At 46.2% G+C, this 18,956-nt stretch overlaps 1 protein-coding gene across 2 annotated transcripts in view; it reads right to left on the reverse strand.

Moving 5' to 3' along the window:
- Positions 1-18,956, reverse strand: part of AK5 (adenylate kinase 5) — a 229,105-nt gene that overhangs the window by 78,049 nt on the left and 132,100 nt on the right. For both annotated transcript variants that reach the window (XM_036754654.1, XM_036754653.1), the window contains exons 7-8: positions 16,144-16,234; positions 2,313-2,383 (exon numbers count right to left, since the gene is read on the reverse strand). In XM_036754654.1, coding sequence (XP_036610549.1) covers positions 2,313-2,383; positions 16,144-16,234 — 162 coding nt within the window. The remainder of the gene's footprint in view (positions 1-2,312; positions 2,384-16,143; positions 16,235-18,956) is intronic.

An 18,956-nucleotide genomic window follows, 5' to 3' on the forward strand; every position in this document is an offset into this window, starting at 1 on the left:
ATGAAGGACACAGATATCTATGATCTCTCAGCCTTGCGCAGCTCTTGTCCATATCTTCTGATAAAGCCTTCCCTTGAAGGGGGACACCCCAGTGCTCTGGGAGCCTTCCTTTGGGCTTCCTGACATTGGATGGACAGAGGTTAGACACATGGGCTTTCTGCTGGTTGCTCCTCATTCCTGCCACCTGACTGGACCTCTTCCTGATCTGGCCACACATTTCTCCCATGATCACTTTTCTAACATTTCTGTGCTATTTTGAGTTGGTATCATGTTTCAGCCTGCTCACATCCACCCATGGATGACCTTCAACTTCAGTTTGCATACTGGATACTGTAGCAGTCCGTGAGTTTTCTCTGAATCTATCCTCTTCCTGCCATTTGAAATAGAGTAAGTAATGTTAGTCTATCTAACCAGTTATATAACCTGTAGGCACCAATAAGCAACCACTTGAAATAACCAAACCTTGGTTGAGACTGGAGAAAGGACTAAGAAAATGTTTATTTGGCTTATAGCCAGTACCAAGAAGCCCTGATGAAGATGTGGAAAGCTTCTGACTTGAGCAACATCAGGGCAAAAAGATCCTTCATGCAACATTTTACTTCACCCAAAGCAAAAGTCGGCAAACGCCAATTACGCACCTACTTTGTGCCAGGCACTGTGCTAAGCCCTGGGGATACAAAGAAAGGTGAAAGACAGTCCCTGTCCTCAAGAAGCTCCCAGTCTAATGGGGGAGACAACATACGAACAACTTGGTACAAACAGGTATAGACAGAATAAATTGGGGTTGAGCTCAGAGGGAAGGTGCTACCAGGAAGAGATCTTTGGATGAAGTGAAGATGGCCCAGATAATAATAATATCTAACACTTAATAGTACTTTACATTTTTCAAAGTCCTCTACAGATATTGCCCAGCTGAATCCTCGCAACAATCCTGTGAGGTGCTTGGAATCAGGATTATATATTTGGTGGATGTGACAACTGCAGCTAAGGAACTTATCCATGGTCATCCAGCTGAGCAAGTGTCTGAGGCAGGATTTGAACTCAGGACCCCAAGCCCCTCACTCAACACTGTCCTACTCAGCTTCTTCGGAGCCATAACTAGGCTGAATTTAGAGGGTGAAATAGCTCTTGGAGTTCTTTTGGCGTCTGGGAACTTTCAGGGCTTAGTGCCTTGTTAGCAAGAAGAACAGGTGAAAATAGGAAGTTATCCAGTGGCAGACAGGGAGGGAACCTTCTCCCCATGGCTTAGCCCCACTCCCCTCCTCTCTGCTGCCCATCTCACCAGAGGTCCCAGCCTCCTCACTTTTCTCTGGCATCCTGGGGTCTCCATCGCACCCTTTTTCCTCTCCCTCCCCTGTACTACCATCATGTGGTGGAGTCCTCATTCCCCAACCAGGGGTCTGCTTTGTGCTAATCACTCTGTGCCACTTATCTTGGCTCCCAGAATTCCTAGTTAGTGGCTCTCAGAGGCCTCACTTGCCTTACCCTAACACAAAATGTACAGAGATTCTCTTTGGCTAACGCTTCTCTCCTTCACCACTCCTGGAAGGGCCCAATAAATAATTGTTGGTTGAGGGGTCATGACAAGAGACTGAGACTTGGGAGAATTGTTGGCTGAGAAAATTCAATTTATTTCCCATATCTTAAACCTGTGCATCTTTCTCAATTATAGGCCAGACCAGCTATTAACCCTAACCTAAGTGTGTGTGAATAATTTCTGGCTATAGCCATAAACAAATCACAAATGATTACAAGGTGATGGCTGGCTGGAAAGAGCCACAGAAAATGTTGTGATTAACCTGCCTAAAGAAGGGTGGTCATTCTATCAGGGATTCTTAAGTGTGTGGCTAGGCTTCGGGGGCCTGTGAACTTGGATGGGAAAAATGACATCCTTATTTCAATATAATTGGTGTCATCCTTTGCATTTTATCTTATGCCCTTAAAAGCATTATTCTGAGAGGGGGCCCAAGGCTCAAGGCAGGCTGGGTGCTGGAGCCAGCTCTTAGCTGCTCTCTCAGGAGAGGCAATTGGGAATTTTTCATTGTGAATATTTGTGCCTCATAATTCAGCAAACTCAAGTCAGGGTCTGATTTGTTGTTTTGTTGATGGTCTAGACTTGAGAAAGTGATGGAGAATGTTCAGAAGGCAGCTTAAGAGTGGGTCTGGTGTCCATTTTCTGCCTCCCCCTCCCCATGGTGGTTGTTAGACATTTACTCTGGAACACAAGGAAGGCTAGGAGCTCCTTGCGTCTTTCTTAAGGCCAGAATCCCAACAGTACGAGACAAAGGATGGCCTTGAAAGGCTGCTCTTACCTGCTCCTCCAAGTCAGACCCTGCATCGATCCCATCTCCAGTGTCCATACAAAGGTCGAATTCACTTGGCCCTAGTTAGAAAAGGAAGAAAAAGTTTAGTGCAGCTTTTGGAATCATCTGCGACTGCATCTGCCTCTGTCCAGCTTCTGAAGGTGACATTAGAGGTCACTGTGATTTCTGTCCATGTTTCTATTAAGTCTGGTTAATTGAGGAAAAGCTGCAGAAAACTGTCTATGGGAACTGATAGATGAGTGTGCAGAGAGAGACATCCATGAGGGGAGATACCTCTTCCGCATCCCATCCCCTCCAACAGACCCAGCTTTGTCTGAGGGTAATTCTACAACTGGCACAAGTGGAGAAACCATTTTTATATTTCTGTTTGATGTTGGCTGGTCAAGCTACCCCTCCTCTGGGAAGGATGGGAATGCCTCCAGCAGCAGCCAAACGGATGGGGTGGAGACCCCAATGGAGTCATCTGACAGCCCAGCTAGCTTAGGAACCCACACTGAAAATGGTACAGGCAGCTGAATGAATGAAAAAGCCAATACTGACCACTTCCTATGTGCCAAGGACTGTGCTAAGCACCGGGAATACAGATACAAAAGCAAGACAATCCCTGCCCTCCATGAGCTTACTGTCAATTGAGGAGGGCTTAGTTGTAGGGCAGAGGGCAAGGTCCAGAGCTGTCTGCAGGTACAGCATCCGATGGGATGAGGCTTATTTTATTACCTTAGGGTCTAGACTTGACAAAGTAGATGGCCCTTGCTTAGCATTGGAGTTCCTCAACAATAGGGTGCCACTCTAACTTTGTAGGGCTCCTCTTCACCCTCTTAAACTCTAGCCAAACCAGATCTCTCTGCCCACTGAACACACATGTTGTCGCATGAGTGACTAAAGGATGAAGCATTTAGTAAGTACCTACTGTGTGCTAGGCCCCATGCTAAGTGCTAGGGTCACAGAGACAAAGACAGTCCCTCGTAAAGCCTGGGAAGCGACCTGGAGCCTTGCGCTCAGTTCTCAGTCTCTGGGGGAATTCTATAGTCAAAAAAAAGTTCCAGTGGGAGATAGATGAAGACAATGGATGGAGTTCAGTCAGTCAGTCAAGAAGCATTTATTAAGCACTGGTTATGTCCAAGGCACTGGGGATACACATGTGAAAAAAAAAGAGATGGGCCCTGCCCTCATAGAGCTTACAGTCTGATAGGGGAAGACAATACACAGAGTTTGGGAATGGTGGGGGGGGGGCCTTCTCTCTCTTGGGTGTATCCTCTTTCTCTTTCTCTCCTGAAGTCCTACCCATCCTTCAAAGGCCAACTGAAACATCACCTTCTCCCTTGGGCCTTCCCTCATCTCCCCTCAAAGGTCAGAACAATCTGTAGTCATGGAGGGAAAGAGCAGGAGATTTGGAGTTGGAGGACCTGAGTTTGAATGCTGGTTCTGCCACTTATGTAAGCTATGTGGTCTTGGGCAAGTCATCCCCCTTCCTTCACCGGTAAAATGAGAAGGTCAGACCAGATCAAGAAGGTCACTTCAAGTTCTGAGTCTGTGATTCTTTGCTCATGATGCTGCACGCACCTTTGTTTCACTACTCTCTAATGTGCCTCATGTGTGATGTCATCTATAACAGCTGTCTCAGCCTATCTCTTATCTCTCCATTTGATTATCAGCTCCATGAGGGCAGGGCCCTCCTCATATCAACCTTTGTATCATCCCAGATGCCTAGTAGATCTAGTGAGATCATAGCTGTAAAGGGCCTAGGTCAGAGCCTGACATGAAAAAAATGTTTGTCTCTTTCCCTTCCTTAGTACAGCGCTCTGCACACAGTTGGTGTTTAATAAATGTTACAAATTAAACATTGTAGTTCTGGACTCTGCCACCACACTATCTAGAGATTGACTTCTTTTGGTATTTTCTTGCCGAGGCCAATTTTTTTGGTTTTGGTGTCTTGGAGAGTTCACATTTAGCCCAAATTTCTCATTCTGGCCCCTTGGGAATGAGCTGCTCATGACCTGGGAGAGCCAAATTTGCCTATTGTCAGGGTGTAGGGCACCTTGATCTCCAAGCGATGGATTGAACCTGGGCTGAATGAATGTATTTACACAGATAGAGCCATAAGGAGAGTGGAATGACTAGGTCTGGATTCTAGGGTGACCGTGCTGTCAGCTCTCCCAGGTGGAAATAATTTCACTGAGCTCCTATTTAGGAAGGATAATTAAGCCAGTCTACACACCTGTGGGCCCCTCCCCACCTCAGCCCTGCCTGGTTCCCCGCTCCAGCACGGAGGGGCCTCCTACTTCCCCAAGGTCTCTGTCTCCTCCAGGTCCCCCACCCCCAAGCCCCAATGGACCTTGGGTCCTAAGATCCGAAGCATCTCCCCTCCTCCACTGGATTATTTTTGTTCCAGAATAAGGATTCTTACTCATTTACCCAGGATTTCAGGCTATATTAACCTGTTTGTGTCAATCCAAGAGGACCAAATTTAAACTGCTAATTTTCATGATGAGACCTCCGTGGTATGGCTGATTAATCATCATTAATGAGCCTAGCCTGCAGAGAGCAATACCTCACCTAGCTAGCCAAGAAAAGAGAATTAGAAATGGGGGCTGCCCAGTTCCTGGTCCTCCTCCATGGTACCTTCCCTGGGAGGCTGCTTTGAGAATTCCTGCAAAGAGCCTGAGAAATCCTTTGTCTTTCCTACATTTTCAGCTGGCCAGATTTAAAGTACTAACTACTTTGCCAAGCACCATGTTAGGCACGGGGGGCGAACAAGATGAGAGTGAGACTCCTGTTCCCCTGATGAGCCAATTCCTCGAGGAGGGGCACCCTGTGTGTAGAGATGAGGATGGGGTTGGACTTGGGAGCTCCACCCGGGCTGAGGCAGAGTGGCGGCTTCTCTGGCTTGGGTAACGATATATGCCAGGGGGTGTCAGAGGGAGTACTTCCTGACTCTGAGGCAGGCTTTCCCTCTATGTCATCTCTATCTCCATGTTGTCAACACTACAAGTCAGGGCTTGACTTATGTTGATTGTCCAGACTTAAGAAAGTGATGGAGAATAGGTGAACAAGGAAATTAAGCTTAAAATTGTGTTGTGTTTTTTGGGGGGTGGGGTAAGGTTGGGGAGAGAGCTGGTTGTTAAACATTGAGTTGGTTGTTAAACATTTACCAGCACATGTCTGCTCAGAGGGCAGCTCTGTCTCCATTAGGCCATGGCATGCATGAACTAACAGGATGTTTTTTGGGGGTGGGGAGAAGGGTCAGGAAAAGTTTCAGGGAGGATGTAGCACCTGAGCTCATCCCTGACAGAAGTTAAGGATTCTGAGACTCAGAGATGAGGAGGGAATGCCTGGCAGCCGACTGTATAAACATATGGCGATGGGAGATGCCATGTTGAGTATAGGCAATAGCTAGTAATCTTGTCTGTCTGGAATGCAGAGTACATGACAGAGAGGAAAATGAACTACTCTTGGGCATTAGATTGTGAGAGGCCTCAAAGCCTGGATGCACATTGGTACTTGATTCTAGATGTAACAGGGAACCAGTGAGGGCTTTTGAGCAGTCAATGGTCAATAGATAATTATTAAGCAACTAGTATGTGCCAGGCACTGTTGTGCTACTGCTTTACAATTATTATCTCACAACAACCCCAGGAGGTGGGTGCTTTCAGACAAGGCAGCGTAATCCAACAGATATCTGGGGCTTTCCCAGGGTCACACAGTTAGTAAAGACCTGAGGCCAGATTTGAACTCAACTTTTCTTGCCCTGGGTGCCACCACCTAAGATGGGCACAAGGTGAGGCTCCTTGTCAGAATGCGCTTGTGGGACTGTGTTTCGGCATCTGACGGAGGAAAGATGGATGAGCTGAGAGACCATTTAGGAGGATATAGTTGGGTGAGGGGAGGTCCAACTCAATCCAATAGTCCAAACTTCTCAGTGTGGACAGTCCCTCCTCAGATGCCAAACGCTGCACATGCTGTGTGGCTCTTGTCCATGCCCTTTCAGAAGCTCAGCACAAGGAGACCACACGGTGTGTGGGAGGCCTTCCTCAAGGGCTCCAGATACCTGGATTAATGAGGAGTGCAGGGCTGTCCAGTGGTTAGTCCCTCCCAATCCCCCTTCCTTTCCCATTTATGCTTCCCCTTTCTGGTGGCATCCTTTCCTTCCTAACCCCTTCTCCTTAATCCAGGGAAGATTTGGCAGTAACAAAGCTTCTTCCTGCATTTTCACTGGGTCTAGGCAATGGGCTTTATGTGAAAGTGGCTAGAGGTGTTCACAAATGAATGGCTGACTTGCCCAAACCATCCCAAATATGGCCCGATCCTATTTTAGATTAAGGTGTAACTTAAAATTTCTTCATGTGCCTGCCTGTCCTGAAATCTTGGACAAAGGTCAGTTGGGGTCTCTGAACCATAAGGCCTGGGATAGAAAAGGCCTGAGTAAAAGATGACTTTAGCACATCAGATAGAATATTTATTGGGATTGATGATCAGTAATCAACTGAGTATTTCTTGAAAGATGATATCTAGGCTCTTTTTTTGATCATGGCTTTCAGGTAGTCCAATAATTTTTAAATTATCTCTCCTGGATCGATTTTCCAGGTCAGTGGCTTTTCCAATGAGATATTTCACATTGTCTTCCATTTTTTCATTCCTTTGGTTCTGTTTTATAATATCTTGATTTCTCATCAAGTCACTAGCTTCCACTTGCTCCAATCTAATTTTTAACTTAGTATTTTCTTCAGTGGTCTTTTGGACCCCCTTTTCCATTTGGCTAATTCTGCCTTTCGAGGCATTCTTCTCCTCATTGGCTTTTTGGAGCTCTTTTGCCATTCGAGTTAATCTATTTTTTAAGGTGCTGTTTTCTTCAGTATATTTTTCAGTATTTTTTTTGGTCTCCTTTAGCAAGTCATTGACTTGTTTTTCATGGTTTTCTCGCATCCTTCTCATTTCTTTTCCCAATTTTTCCTCTACTTCTCTAACTTGCTTTTCCAAATCCTTTTTGAGCTCTTCCATGGCCTGAGACTAGTTCATGTTTTTCTTGGAGGCTTTTGTTGTAGGCTCTTTGACTTTAACTTCTTCTGTCTGTACGTTTCGGTCTTCTTTGTCACCAAAGAAAGAATGCAAAGTCTGAGACTGAATCTGGGTGTGTTTTTGCTGCCTGGCCATATTGGCAGCCAACTAACTTGCCCCTTGAGTTTTTCAGCAGGGTATGACTGCTTGTAGAGTTTAGAGAACTATGTTCCAAGCTTGGGGGGATGCGCCAGCTCTGCCACACCAGCACTCCTCCTTCCCCAAGAACCCCCAACCCGGACTGGGCTTAGATCTTCAGCAGGCTCTTCACTCCTGCTCCGATCCGCCACTTAATTTCTCCCACCAGATGGGCCTGGGGACGGAAGCAACTGCAGCTGTACTTCTGTAGCTGCCCTACCTCTGATGCCCCGGGGGTGGTAGCCGAACCTCTAACTCCTTCCACTCCTGCAGCTTTTCCCACTAACCTTCTCTGTTGTCTTTGGTGTTTGTGGGTTAAGAAGTCTGGTAACTGCTGTAACTCACTGATTCAGGGTGCTAGGGCATGCTCTGCCCGGTTCCTGGTCTGGTTGGTCTGCGCTGCTCACGTTGGGCTCTGCTCCACTTCCAGCTCCGTGCTCAATAGACCTCACCCAGAGACCATCCAGGCTGTCCTGGGCTGGAGCCCTGCTTCCCTCTGCTGTTTTGTGGGTTCTGCAGTTCCAGACTTTCTGATGCTTCTAATAACCATTTCTGAAGGGATTGTTCATTATTTGTGTCTTGTGAATCACTCTGTTCTGTGTCTTCAGCAACAAATGAAATTGCACCAACATCGAGGTTCAGCCTGCGAGCTGAGAACAAGGGCTGGCCCAGAGTCACTGGCGCCACCACTGCTGTGAGTAAGAGAGCTCCCTCAACTGAGTATTAATCACGAACAGATTAAGAGCTGGCCTTTACGGAACACCTTAAGGTTTGCCAAGCACTTTACATACATTCACACATTTGATTTTCACAACAACTCTGGTTTCTAAGGGTTTTTATTCCCCTAGCACAGAAGGAGAAACTGAGGCAGGTGAAGTGGGAGTCATACAATCTGGAAAATCTGAGGCTGGATTTGAACTCAGGTCTCCTTGACTCCAGGCCTGGTCTAAACACCCATAGCTTTCTTCAAGTGGTGAGAAAGGACCTGAAGGCCTTGACTACTCCTGTCCTATCAGGATCATTTGGAGGAACTTGGGATTTTTGGCCTCAGAGTGATGAAGATAATTGACTTAGGGCTGTCACATGACGGAGGGTTTGGGCTTGGTCCGCCTGGCCCCAGAGGGCAGGATTCCTGATTTTGGTACAGGGAAGGCAACTCTTCACAGATGGAGCTGTCCAGGTGTAGAGAGGACTGACTCAGGAGATGCTGCGAGCCCCTCCTGGGAGGTCTGCAAGCCAAGGACCGAGCATCACTTGTTGGGTAAAATGAGACAGGGAACAAGATGGGCTCTTGGGTCCCAGCCATCTTGAATCTGTGAGCCTTGGCCTGTGGGTTCCTTCTCCTAGGAGAGCATGGTAGATTGAGAGCTGGTGGCCTTGGAGAGATGAGGAAACAGTCCGCTTAACACGGGTGGGATTTGAACCCAGAGCTAGTGTTCTTCCCATGAGCCATGATGGTTTCATTCGGTTCATTAATTCTAGCTCCTCAGCTCTGTGCTTGTGGAAATGGTTCTGTGTCAAGCCCAGGAATAGAACGTGGGTTCTCCACCAGCAGGCAACTCCATCTGTCCTCCCTCCCGAGAGCTTAAGTGACAGCATCATTAAAGATAACAGTCATTTCATTTCTGTCATTAGCACTACAGCATGGATTGTTGGCTGTATTCCAAGGCCAATTAGTGAGCTCGTCATGCTCAAGGCACTCCAGCTGTTTGAGGGGGCTTGGGTCTGGGGTTCCTGTGGCCAAGGAATGAGGGTCTCAGATGATCTCCCCCAGCCCACGCGCCAAACCAGAGGCCCATGGATCTTCAGCCTTGTGGCCACTGAGAAGCCCATCCACCCATCTTCCCTTGGAGCTCACTAGCAGGCGCCTCCCTCCTGTCCCCCAGTTTCCTTTGAAGAGAGGAACGCTCCAGTTAGAGTGGAAGTTCCGTGAGGCCAGGCGCCAACTTTCTTGTTGCTCAAATTTGTATTCCCGGCCCTCTGTGTCTTAATTTAATAAGTGCTTAATTTATAACTGCTTGCTAACTTAATAAATGCTTGTTGGCTTGGGGAGCGACTGGCCTATGCTTTGGATTTAGAAGCCCTGGGCCAGAAGATAGCAAGGGGGTGGGGGCTGTGGCCAAGTGGACCTTTGGCACTGGTCAGAAGGGAGTGGGGAGAAGAAAGTCAAGAGGATTTCACAACTTCTTCCTAGGGGCCAAGCACTAAGCTAAATCCTTACATTCTGACCGAGGAGACAACCTGGGGACAACTCTCATCATTCAGGACACATTGGAGGCAATCTCAGGGGCAGCAGGGCACCTTCTCCTCTGTCCTGGCTACAGCATTAGAGCCTCTTGTCAAGGTAGCTGGGGAGAGGGGAAGGGGGCCCTTCCAGGAGTCCTCTGCCAGCCTCCCCACTACCATGATAAGGGCCAGCACTTTGAGAGCCCATTAGGATTTGGAAATTGCTTTTCATCTGTTATCTCATTGGACCCCTAGGAGGCAGGTGCTATCATTGTCCCCATTACAAATGAGGAAGCTGAGCCTGACAGGAGTCACACAGATCATATCTGTGGTACGATTGGAATTTGTCTTCCTGTCTCATTTGTACCTTGAAACCTCTTCAAACGCACACATTGGCACAGTGGATAGAATGATGGAAATGGAGTCAGGAGGATTTGGGTTCAAATCCAGTCTCAGACACTTATGAGCTGTGTGACCCTGGGCTAACTGCTACAGTTTCCCCATATGTTAAGTGAGCGGTTGTTCTAGAAGACCTCTGAGGTCCTGTCTGCCTCTAGATTTAGCCTCTCCTCTGAGAAGGAGGCAGCCTTTCTTAAAGCCTTGTCTCCTATCTCAGTTTGTCTCCCTCCCCTCTATCTCTCTCTTCTCCCCCCTCCCCTCTTTCCCTCTCTCCCTCTCTTCCTCCCTCCATCTTTCTGTCTCTCTTTTTCTTATCTAGTAGAATGGACTTTTCCCAGCAGCCTACAAACATGCTTGTTTACCCAGTTTTTATAGAACACCTTCTCTTGACCTTGCTATGCCTTCAAATGATCATCTTGTCTATCTCCTCCCTTTTACTGACAAATTGCCCTGGCTCTCTCCTCCTGGATGCCCTTTAGGCATATTAAATCAAATATGCCCAGAATAGAACCTCTGACTCCAAAGACCAACACAGTCTGGGAGGGTATGGCGGGCTTGTCTTTACACTGGTGGCAGAATGCCCACTGATTACAGGAGATAAATATAGAGTTTATAGGCATCGCTATATAAGTAATGGTTAGAGGTACCTGTATTTCTATATAGATATAGAGGTGTGAAGGTGAGTGAGGTGTGAAAATAACTTATTTGGCCTTGGAAAATACAACATAAAATAAGAGAAATAGTGAAAAACATGCCAACCTAGCTTAATGATACATTTTCTTTCCTCTAGGAGTCTACTATAAGATGAAAACAAATCATCTGTAGCATCCTAGAACTCAAGGTCATCTAGTCCAAACTCCTCATTCTACATATAGGGAAACCGAGGCCCAGAGAAGCGATTTGATTTGCCCAAGGTCATGGAGGTAACAGGTGGCAGAAGCTGGTTGGTTGATTGTTGTCTTTCAGTTTTGAAGAAGACCAAAATGACATCACTATGCTACAGTCAAGTTATAATGCATCCAACTCTGGCTGATCAGACCATTATGAGCTCAGAATGCTCTACCACAGGCCAGGTACAAATAGTCCATGTGAACATTTGGGGTGGATTCTCTAAATTTGCACATCTCACATTTCTTTTGAGCTTATAGAGCACAGCACCTTCTCTGATGAGGGCATGCCATGCTGAGCAGTCCTGTGCCAGTGTCTCCCATGTCATGCAATGAATTCCACAGTTCTTCAGAGAGACCTTGAGTGTCCTTATATCACTTCTTCTGACCACCATGTGAGTCCTTGCCCCGTGTGAGTTCTCCATAAACCAATCTTTTAGGCAAGCATACATTTTGCACTTGAACACCATGGCCAGCCCGTTGGAGTTGCGCTCTCTCCAGTAAAGTTTGAATGCTTGACAGTTTAGTTTGAAAAAGAACCTCAGTGTCTGGTGCCTTATCCTGCCAGGTGATCTTCAGGATCTTCCTAAGACAATTCAAATGGAAGCGATTCAGTTTCCTGGCATGGCACTGGTAGACTGTCCAGTTTTCACAGGCAGACAGCAGTGAGTTCAGCACAACAGCTCTGTAGACCTTCAGTCTGGTAGTCAGTCTAATACCTCTTCTCTCCCCCACTTTCCTTCAGAGCCTCCGAAACACTGAGCTAGCTCTGGCAGTATGTGCATCAATCTCGTTATCAATGTGTACATCCCTAGAAAGTACACTACCAAGGTAAATGAACTTACCTACAGCATTCAAAATCTCTCCATTTGCTGTAACTACTGGTTCTACATATAGATGGTGTGGTGCTGGCTGACAGAGAACCTGTGTTTTCTTGGTGTTAATTGTTAGGTCAAAATTAGCACAAGCAGCAAAGAACAGATTCACACTTTGTTGCATCTCAGCTTTAGAGGCTGCATTGAGTGCACAATTATCTGCAAACAAAAAATCATGCACCAACACTCCCTCCACTTTAGCCCTGGCTCATAGCCTTTTCAAGTTGAAGAATTTCCCATCAGCCGACTTGATGCTATGTTTGTCCTCATTGAAGGTGTTTGATAACATGGCTGAAAACATCATGCTAAAAAGCATGGAAGCAAACACAGCCTTGTTCACTCCATTGCTGACCGGGAAAGCATCGCCCATTATTCAGAAGCTGGGCAAGCGCACCATTGTGAAATTGGCATGTAATACTGGTCAACTTCTCAAGACAACCAAATTTTGACATGACTTTCCATAAGCCCTCATGACTGACAGTATCAAAGGCCTTGGTCCAATCTACAAGAGTGGATTCAAACAATACTCTCCCTTTTGGCATGTGGTGCTCATGTAGAATGACTCAATCCATTGGGCACAGGAGGTTGATGAAATACCAAGTCACTGCCTTTCATGCCATAGCTGCCCTCTCTATTAATTAACAACTGCTCACTTCTGATTGTTTTCATCAAGTACAACAGGAGAGCAATTAAGTAATTAAATAATCCATTTTTTGGGTTTTGCACATTAGCACTGCGGGCTATGACAGGGTGATGAGAGAACAGTGGTCAGAAGCAGCCAGGTGAGAAGATATTTGCTAAAGAATTAATAACTGCAAAGAAGAACATATTAATTTTCCTTTCAAAAGTGCTTTTGAAACGAATTTGTTTGATCATTTAGCTGTGGAATTTGTTTTGGATGGGTTGTTGCTCTTGGCAACAGGTTTTTAAAAAAACATCACAGGCAGCCGAGGAATATGATTATAACCAAGGATAACGAGTGAATATTCGCCTTTTCTCTTAATGCGTGTGATTTGGTTGGTTGCAAATGGGTTTTGAGACAGCAGTTCAAGGCCTGACGTGCAGGTAAAAGAAGGATGATTCTTGTGTTGTTGGGCAATGGGAAACTCTGCATAATGTCTGCAGTGACCTAACAGCCTGCAATGAGACATTGGAAGGGAGAGCAACGATCAGCCCCTGCCACCTTTCCCCCTCCCTTCTTTGATTAATAACTCCAGTTCTTTCTAGATTTAGGAATGGCCTTTCAATGTAAAGTAGCTAGACACCCACTAAAATGTATACACATCCTAGGCTCCAACCACAGTGGTGATAACTAATTTATTTTTAAATGGAGAAGGGACCAACAACTTGTTTTCAGTATTATTTGCTAGAATTTAACCTGGAGAGTGAATAACCTGACACAGAACTGGATCCGGCTTTTGAGGCTATGGGCAGGAGGCCCACAGAGAGTGAGAAGGTGAAAACAGTCAGAATCAAGGGAATCATAAGGGCTGGAACCAGCCATTGTCAGTGGCCAGGCTGACCAGCATGATAAGTTTGCCATACCGAGAAGGAGAAAAGAATGGCTGCTTCAGTGCCTTTGTCCAGGAGACACCCCTGTCTGGAATGCCCTCTTTCTTTACTTGGATCTTATAGAATCCCTAGCTCCCCTCAAGGCACAGCTCTGATCCCCTAGTGACTCCCCATTGAAATTACTCTGTAAAGTCATTGGAATATCACCCCTTTGAGGGCATTTTGTATATTTGTATCTTCTGTGTCCACAGCTGAATTTTGCACATAGTTTTAATAAATGTTTGCTGAGTTGAATTGGAGTTGGTCCCAGACCCAAGAGAAGGAGGTGAGCTTATCTGGGATCCAGCTATAGGAGAGTGTATGCATGCCTCTCACTTCATCTCCCTGTATTGGAGGGGTCCAGATATGGGAGCCCCTTCCCCAGTAGCTGCTTAGGGATCACTTTGTTGAGACAGAGGATGGATTTATCTTCATCACATCTATGAACATCAAAGGGACCAGATTTTTGAGCAGTCAGTGAGGGATTCCTGTAGGAATCCTTCTGAGAGTGGAGCCCCTGGATGTTTATGATGCGCACGAGGTTACCAGGAGCTCCCACAACTGGTTCAGGTTGAAAGAAGGCTGTGGCCCCTTTCTCTGATTGGTGAGTTCTTCCTGGAATCTCCATTCTGAGGAAGTGCCTGAGTGGGGCATGCCTACTCCTTCACTGCTCTCCATGTTCTGCCCCTGACTCTCCAGACTTCTCCACAGTGGCCCCTAGGGACTTTTATCTCTTCTCCTGTCCTTGGCTTTTCCACTCTCTTGAACATGTTGTCTTCCTCCGTTAGAATGGAAGCTCCTTGAAGGCAGGGGCTGTCTTTCTTTTTGCTTGTATTTGTATTCTTTCCTCTCTCTTTTCCCTCTCTTTCACCTCTTTATCCCCTTCTTTTCCTCCTCCTCTTCCTCTCTCTCCCCCTCTCTTTCTCCCCATATCTCTCTTCTGTCTCTTACTTTTCTGTCCCCTCTCCCTTTTCTTTTCTTCCCTTTCACCTCTTTCTCCCCCTTCTATCCCTCCTCTCTTTCTCCTCTTTCTCCTCCTTCTCTGTCTTTCTTCTTTTCTCTTTGGGGAAAGCGTATCTCTGATTTAGGGGGAAGTGCTTTTTAGTTCATGTTCTTGCTATGATATTTGAGTAAATGCCTTTGGTAAAGGATCAGTTGAGTCTATTGAATGACTGTTAAGGGGAAGCATGCTGGTTGGGGTTTATGAGCTAGTGTTAGGAGATTAACCATCCACAGAACCCTGAAAGTCAGAATAGCCACCCTTCTGAGGGTCCAAGCTTTTAGTGCCATTGAGGGTTTGGGGTTTGAACCCAGAGTTGGGTGTTACACTCACAAGCCAGAGAGCATTGGGAAGATGACCAGGATGGTGAAGGGTCTTGGTCTTATGGCCTAAGAGATTTGGCTGAAGGAGTTGGGACATTTAGTTTGGAGGTTCAGAAGGGTCAAGTTGGCTAAATTCATGTAGTTGAAGGACCATTCTGTGGGTGAGAGATTAGATTTGATCTGCTTGACCTTAGAGGAGTGCTGACTGGAAGTCACCAAGAGGTAGGCTTTGCCTCAATGCAATGGACAATTTCCTAATGATTAGCGTGATCTGGCCATTTGGTTGATCTTCTGTAGACAGAAGATCTTCTTGGTCAGGCATAGTTCAGGTCAGAGGGCCTGGTCAAGCATCCTTTCCATAATATTGAAGAGGGGCCAGCTGCCTTTTGTGCTACCTGTGGACAGCTCCCTTGTCAGGAAGGAAGTTGTCTTTTCTGTGGGGCCCACCCCTCTTCTATACCACTTTCACTCATTGCTTCTAGCTTTGCCCTCGACATCTAAGTTGCAATATGAGTCTAAAGGAATGAGAAGAAAAAGACAAGTGGGCTGAGGTGGGGGGAAGAGAATGAGTTCACTTTGGGAAGTGGAGATGAGTGCAGGACCCCCTGGTCAAGCTGGGCAACTCTGCGCAGAGGCTGAGAATGTGGATGTAAAACTCTGAGCCATCTGCAGTCAGGGTCAGAGCTGAATATGGGCATAAAGGTGATTAGCACGTGAGGGAGTATAGAGACAGGAAAGGGGGCTGAGCACAGAGCCTTGGTAGGGTTATTCACATTTAATAACAATAGGAATGATGATAAAATAATAGCTGACATTTCTATTGTGCCTTAGAGCTTTGTAGAGCACTTTAATAGATGATCTCATTTAATCTTCACAGTAACTCTGGGAGGTCTGTGCTATGATCATTCCCATTTACAGATGAGGTAACTGAGGCAGACAGAGGTGCAGTGGCTAGCCCAGGATCACACATCTAATGAGTGTCTGAGGCTGGATTTAACTCAGATCTTCCTGATTCTAAGTCCAGGGCTCTATTCTCTGAACCTCAATGGAAGTGCTTTAACCAGTGCCTTGCACACAACAGATGCTTGGTAAGTATTTTTTTCTTTAGCAGAATGACTGACTGACTGGGTGGGTGAAAGGAAGATAAGAGGACATTCTGAATGACTGAGCTCTGGGGTGAACTGTAGCTGTCTGCTGAGCCAGGGCATCTGCGCCAACTTGAAAGAGTACCAGAGGAGATGGCTATGACAGGGGCAACCATGGAGACAGAGACATTCACTGGGACAAAAGGATCACTGGGACAGGTGGGTCACTGCGACAGGGGCTACTGTGGAGACAACGCTGATCACCATCTGAGTCACATACCTGCCACAGCCTCCGTGGGCGGGAACAGCTTACTGCCCACAGCCAGGCTGATGTCATAGAACACTTCATCTTCATCTCGGTCGGCATCAAACTGGAGGGAATAAGAAACACAGTCAGTACGCTTTGGTGACTCTTACTTTTATAAAATAAACTTTATTGCTATTTTTCATCTGGGCATCATCTACATTTCCCAACCTATCCCTATACCTATCCTAGGGGGAAATCAGTTATAGCAAAAAAATCAATCAATATTTATTAAGTGCCTCTGATGTTCCAGGCATTGTGCTAAGTGCTCAGGATACAAAAAGAGGCAGAAGACAGTCCCTGCTCTCCAGGAGCTCACATGGAGACAATGTGTAAACAGATCTATACAAAGCAAGCCATGTATAGGATAAATAGGAAATAATTAACAACTATATATAAAATGCTATATACAGGACAATTGAGAAATATTTATCAGAGGGAAGGCACTGGATTTAAGAGCAGTTGGGAGAGGCTTCCTGTAGAAGGTGGGATTTTAATTGGGACTTGAGGAGGCTGGGGATGTCAGCATTCAGAGCCAAGGCAGGAGTTTGACATTAATATGCAGGGTTTCACACTCAGAGCTCTCTGCAAAGGAGATAGGAGAGGTGCTTCCCCCTTGGGACGTCTTTGGGGCTAAGCTAAGTCATTACAATTTTGAGGCATTCCATTTTAATTGTTTTGTCAGAGTTTCAGAGGTAGGAGACTATGGTTGTGGATCACTGTATATACCAACAGACTAAGTTGCTATGTTGGCTAGTTTTGCTGAAATGTTTTTTTCTCTCCCTTTTTTATTCTTTGTTACAAACAGGAGGATGGATATATTTAAAAATCAAGATGATATAGAAACAGAACCTGTCGATAAGTCCCCTTTATTCTTAATCATTTCCTGAGATATTCTCTCCTCTTTCCCCTCCAACAGATGCTTCAGCACGCTAGGACAGCAGGTGAACCATTGTCCACATGTGGAGTGAAAGGAGGGGTGATGTTCTTCCTCCAGGGCTGAGCTCCATTACAGTATCAGACCAGAAGGAATGGACTGCCTTGAGCACTGTCATCATCTCATTTCTGTGAATACTCACTAGGAGCGCTACTCTCTTGCTTCTGCATCAGCACATCTCGCCTTGGTCACTGCTCACAGTGACACTGTTGCCTTATGTTCACATTCCTCAGGTGGCAGGCACCCGGGTGGTTGTTGTTTTTTGTTCCCACAGAAAGTGTGCTTATGAAATTTGTTCATTAACTCCAATTTCCCCAGTGCCTAATTGCTTGCCTGCTGTCTCCCTCATTAGAGTAGGAGCTCCTTGAGAGCAGCGACTTCAGTTTTTTACCTTTTTTTAATCCATAGAGCTTAGCACAGTTCTTGGCACATAAGAGACCCTTAATAAATGCTTGGTGACTGACTAACCAAATTACATAGGCCCTTTCTTTCAAGACAGTTAACTTGGGAACCGAGTGCTGAATGATTTAGGTAACTGCATGGTATTACAAGATCTCGCCAGGTGATTTTTCTTTTAATGAGGCGTGGCATTGGCACCAAGCGCACTCTGAGTGAATCTCATTAAGCTCTGGGAGGGTCAGGGCACTTTTTGTTTGTTTATTTTGTTTTGTCTATATCTTTAAGGACTGGCCCAGGGACTCAACGCATAATTTAACAAATCCTTGCTGGCTTAGATTGAAACATCAAGTTTCTGAGTGAATTTGCTAGCCTGGAAAAACACAAAGGCCAGCCCCAGAATGGGAAGTGGAAGAACTGATAAGGAGGCCTTGCGTGGTAAGTTCATAGTTGCTTTTACTCAAATGCAGAACAGAAATTGCTTAGTAGTAAGTGACTGAATGAAGAAAGCATTTTGGTGTGAAGCACCAGAGACACAACATACAAAAGGCAGACAGTCCCTGCCTTCAAAGAGCCTTCATTCAAATTGGAGCGGCCACACAGACTGGAGTGCAATGTCTTGGAAGTGGAATTATGGTCTGCCAAGTCACGAAGATGGCAAATGGAACGTTAGGAGGGGCAATTGACATGTTCTTTCTAGAGGCAAAGTGGGTCTGATGACAAGTGAGAGGAAGAAGAAGGGAGCTCCACCCCAGGAGGGCAGAGCTCAATGGCTTATCCTCTTTAGGACACCAGGGAAGAATGATGGCTGAAATCCAACCCAGGGCTGTCCTACTCTTCCTTCTTCCAAGGTGGGAAACACTGAAAACTTATTGGAGAGATCACAGTGGAACTGCCTTCCTGGCTTGGGGCAAATTTTGGAACAAGGACAACAAAACTAAGGTCACAAGGAAGAAAGGCTCTAAGCCAGACAGACCCCAGAGAGAGAAATGCCTTCAACTGTAGCATTGCTTTTTAAAATCAAGATTTTTTCCCCAAAATTCTTCTTCTTCTTCTCCTCCTCCTCCTCCTCCTCCTCCTTCTCCTCCTCCTCCTCCTCCTCTTCCTTCTCCTCCTCCTCCTCCTCCTTCTCCTCCTCCTCCTCCTCCTTCTCCTCCTCCTTCTTCCTTGGAGGCAGCTTGTTTGGTGGTGCAGTGGATAGAGGGCAGGACTTGGGAGTCAGGAGGACCTGAGCTCAAATCCAGCCTCAGACTTTTAGTTGTGTGACCCTAGGAATAGCCCTTACCAGATTGTAAACTGCATGAAGGCAGTTAACCTCTTCCAGGCTCTAGCCCAAAGAAGGGACAGGCATGGAACTGTGAATTCACTGGGACAGGTAACTCCCGGGTGGGGATCTTCTTCCACCAATGCAGGTTGGCACCTTTCAGAGAGCTGCCCAGAGCAGAGTGGTTTGTCC

The sequence above is a fragment of the Trichosurus vulpecula genome, chromosome 4 (genome assembly GCF_011100635.1).
Source record: "Trichosurus vulpecula isolate mTriVul1 chromosome 4, mTriVul1.pri, whole genome shotgun sequence".
Taxonomy (NCBI): domain Eukaryota; kingdom Metazoa; phylum Chordata; class Mammalia; order Diprotodontia; family Phalangeridae; genus Trichosurus; species Trichosurus vulpecula.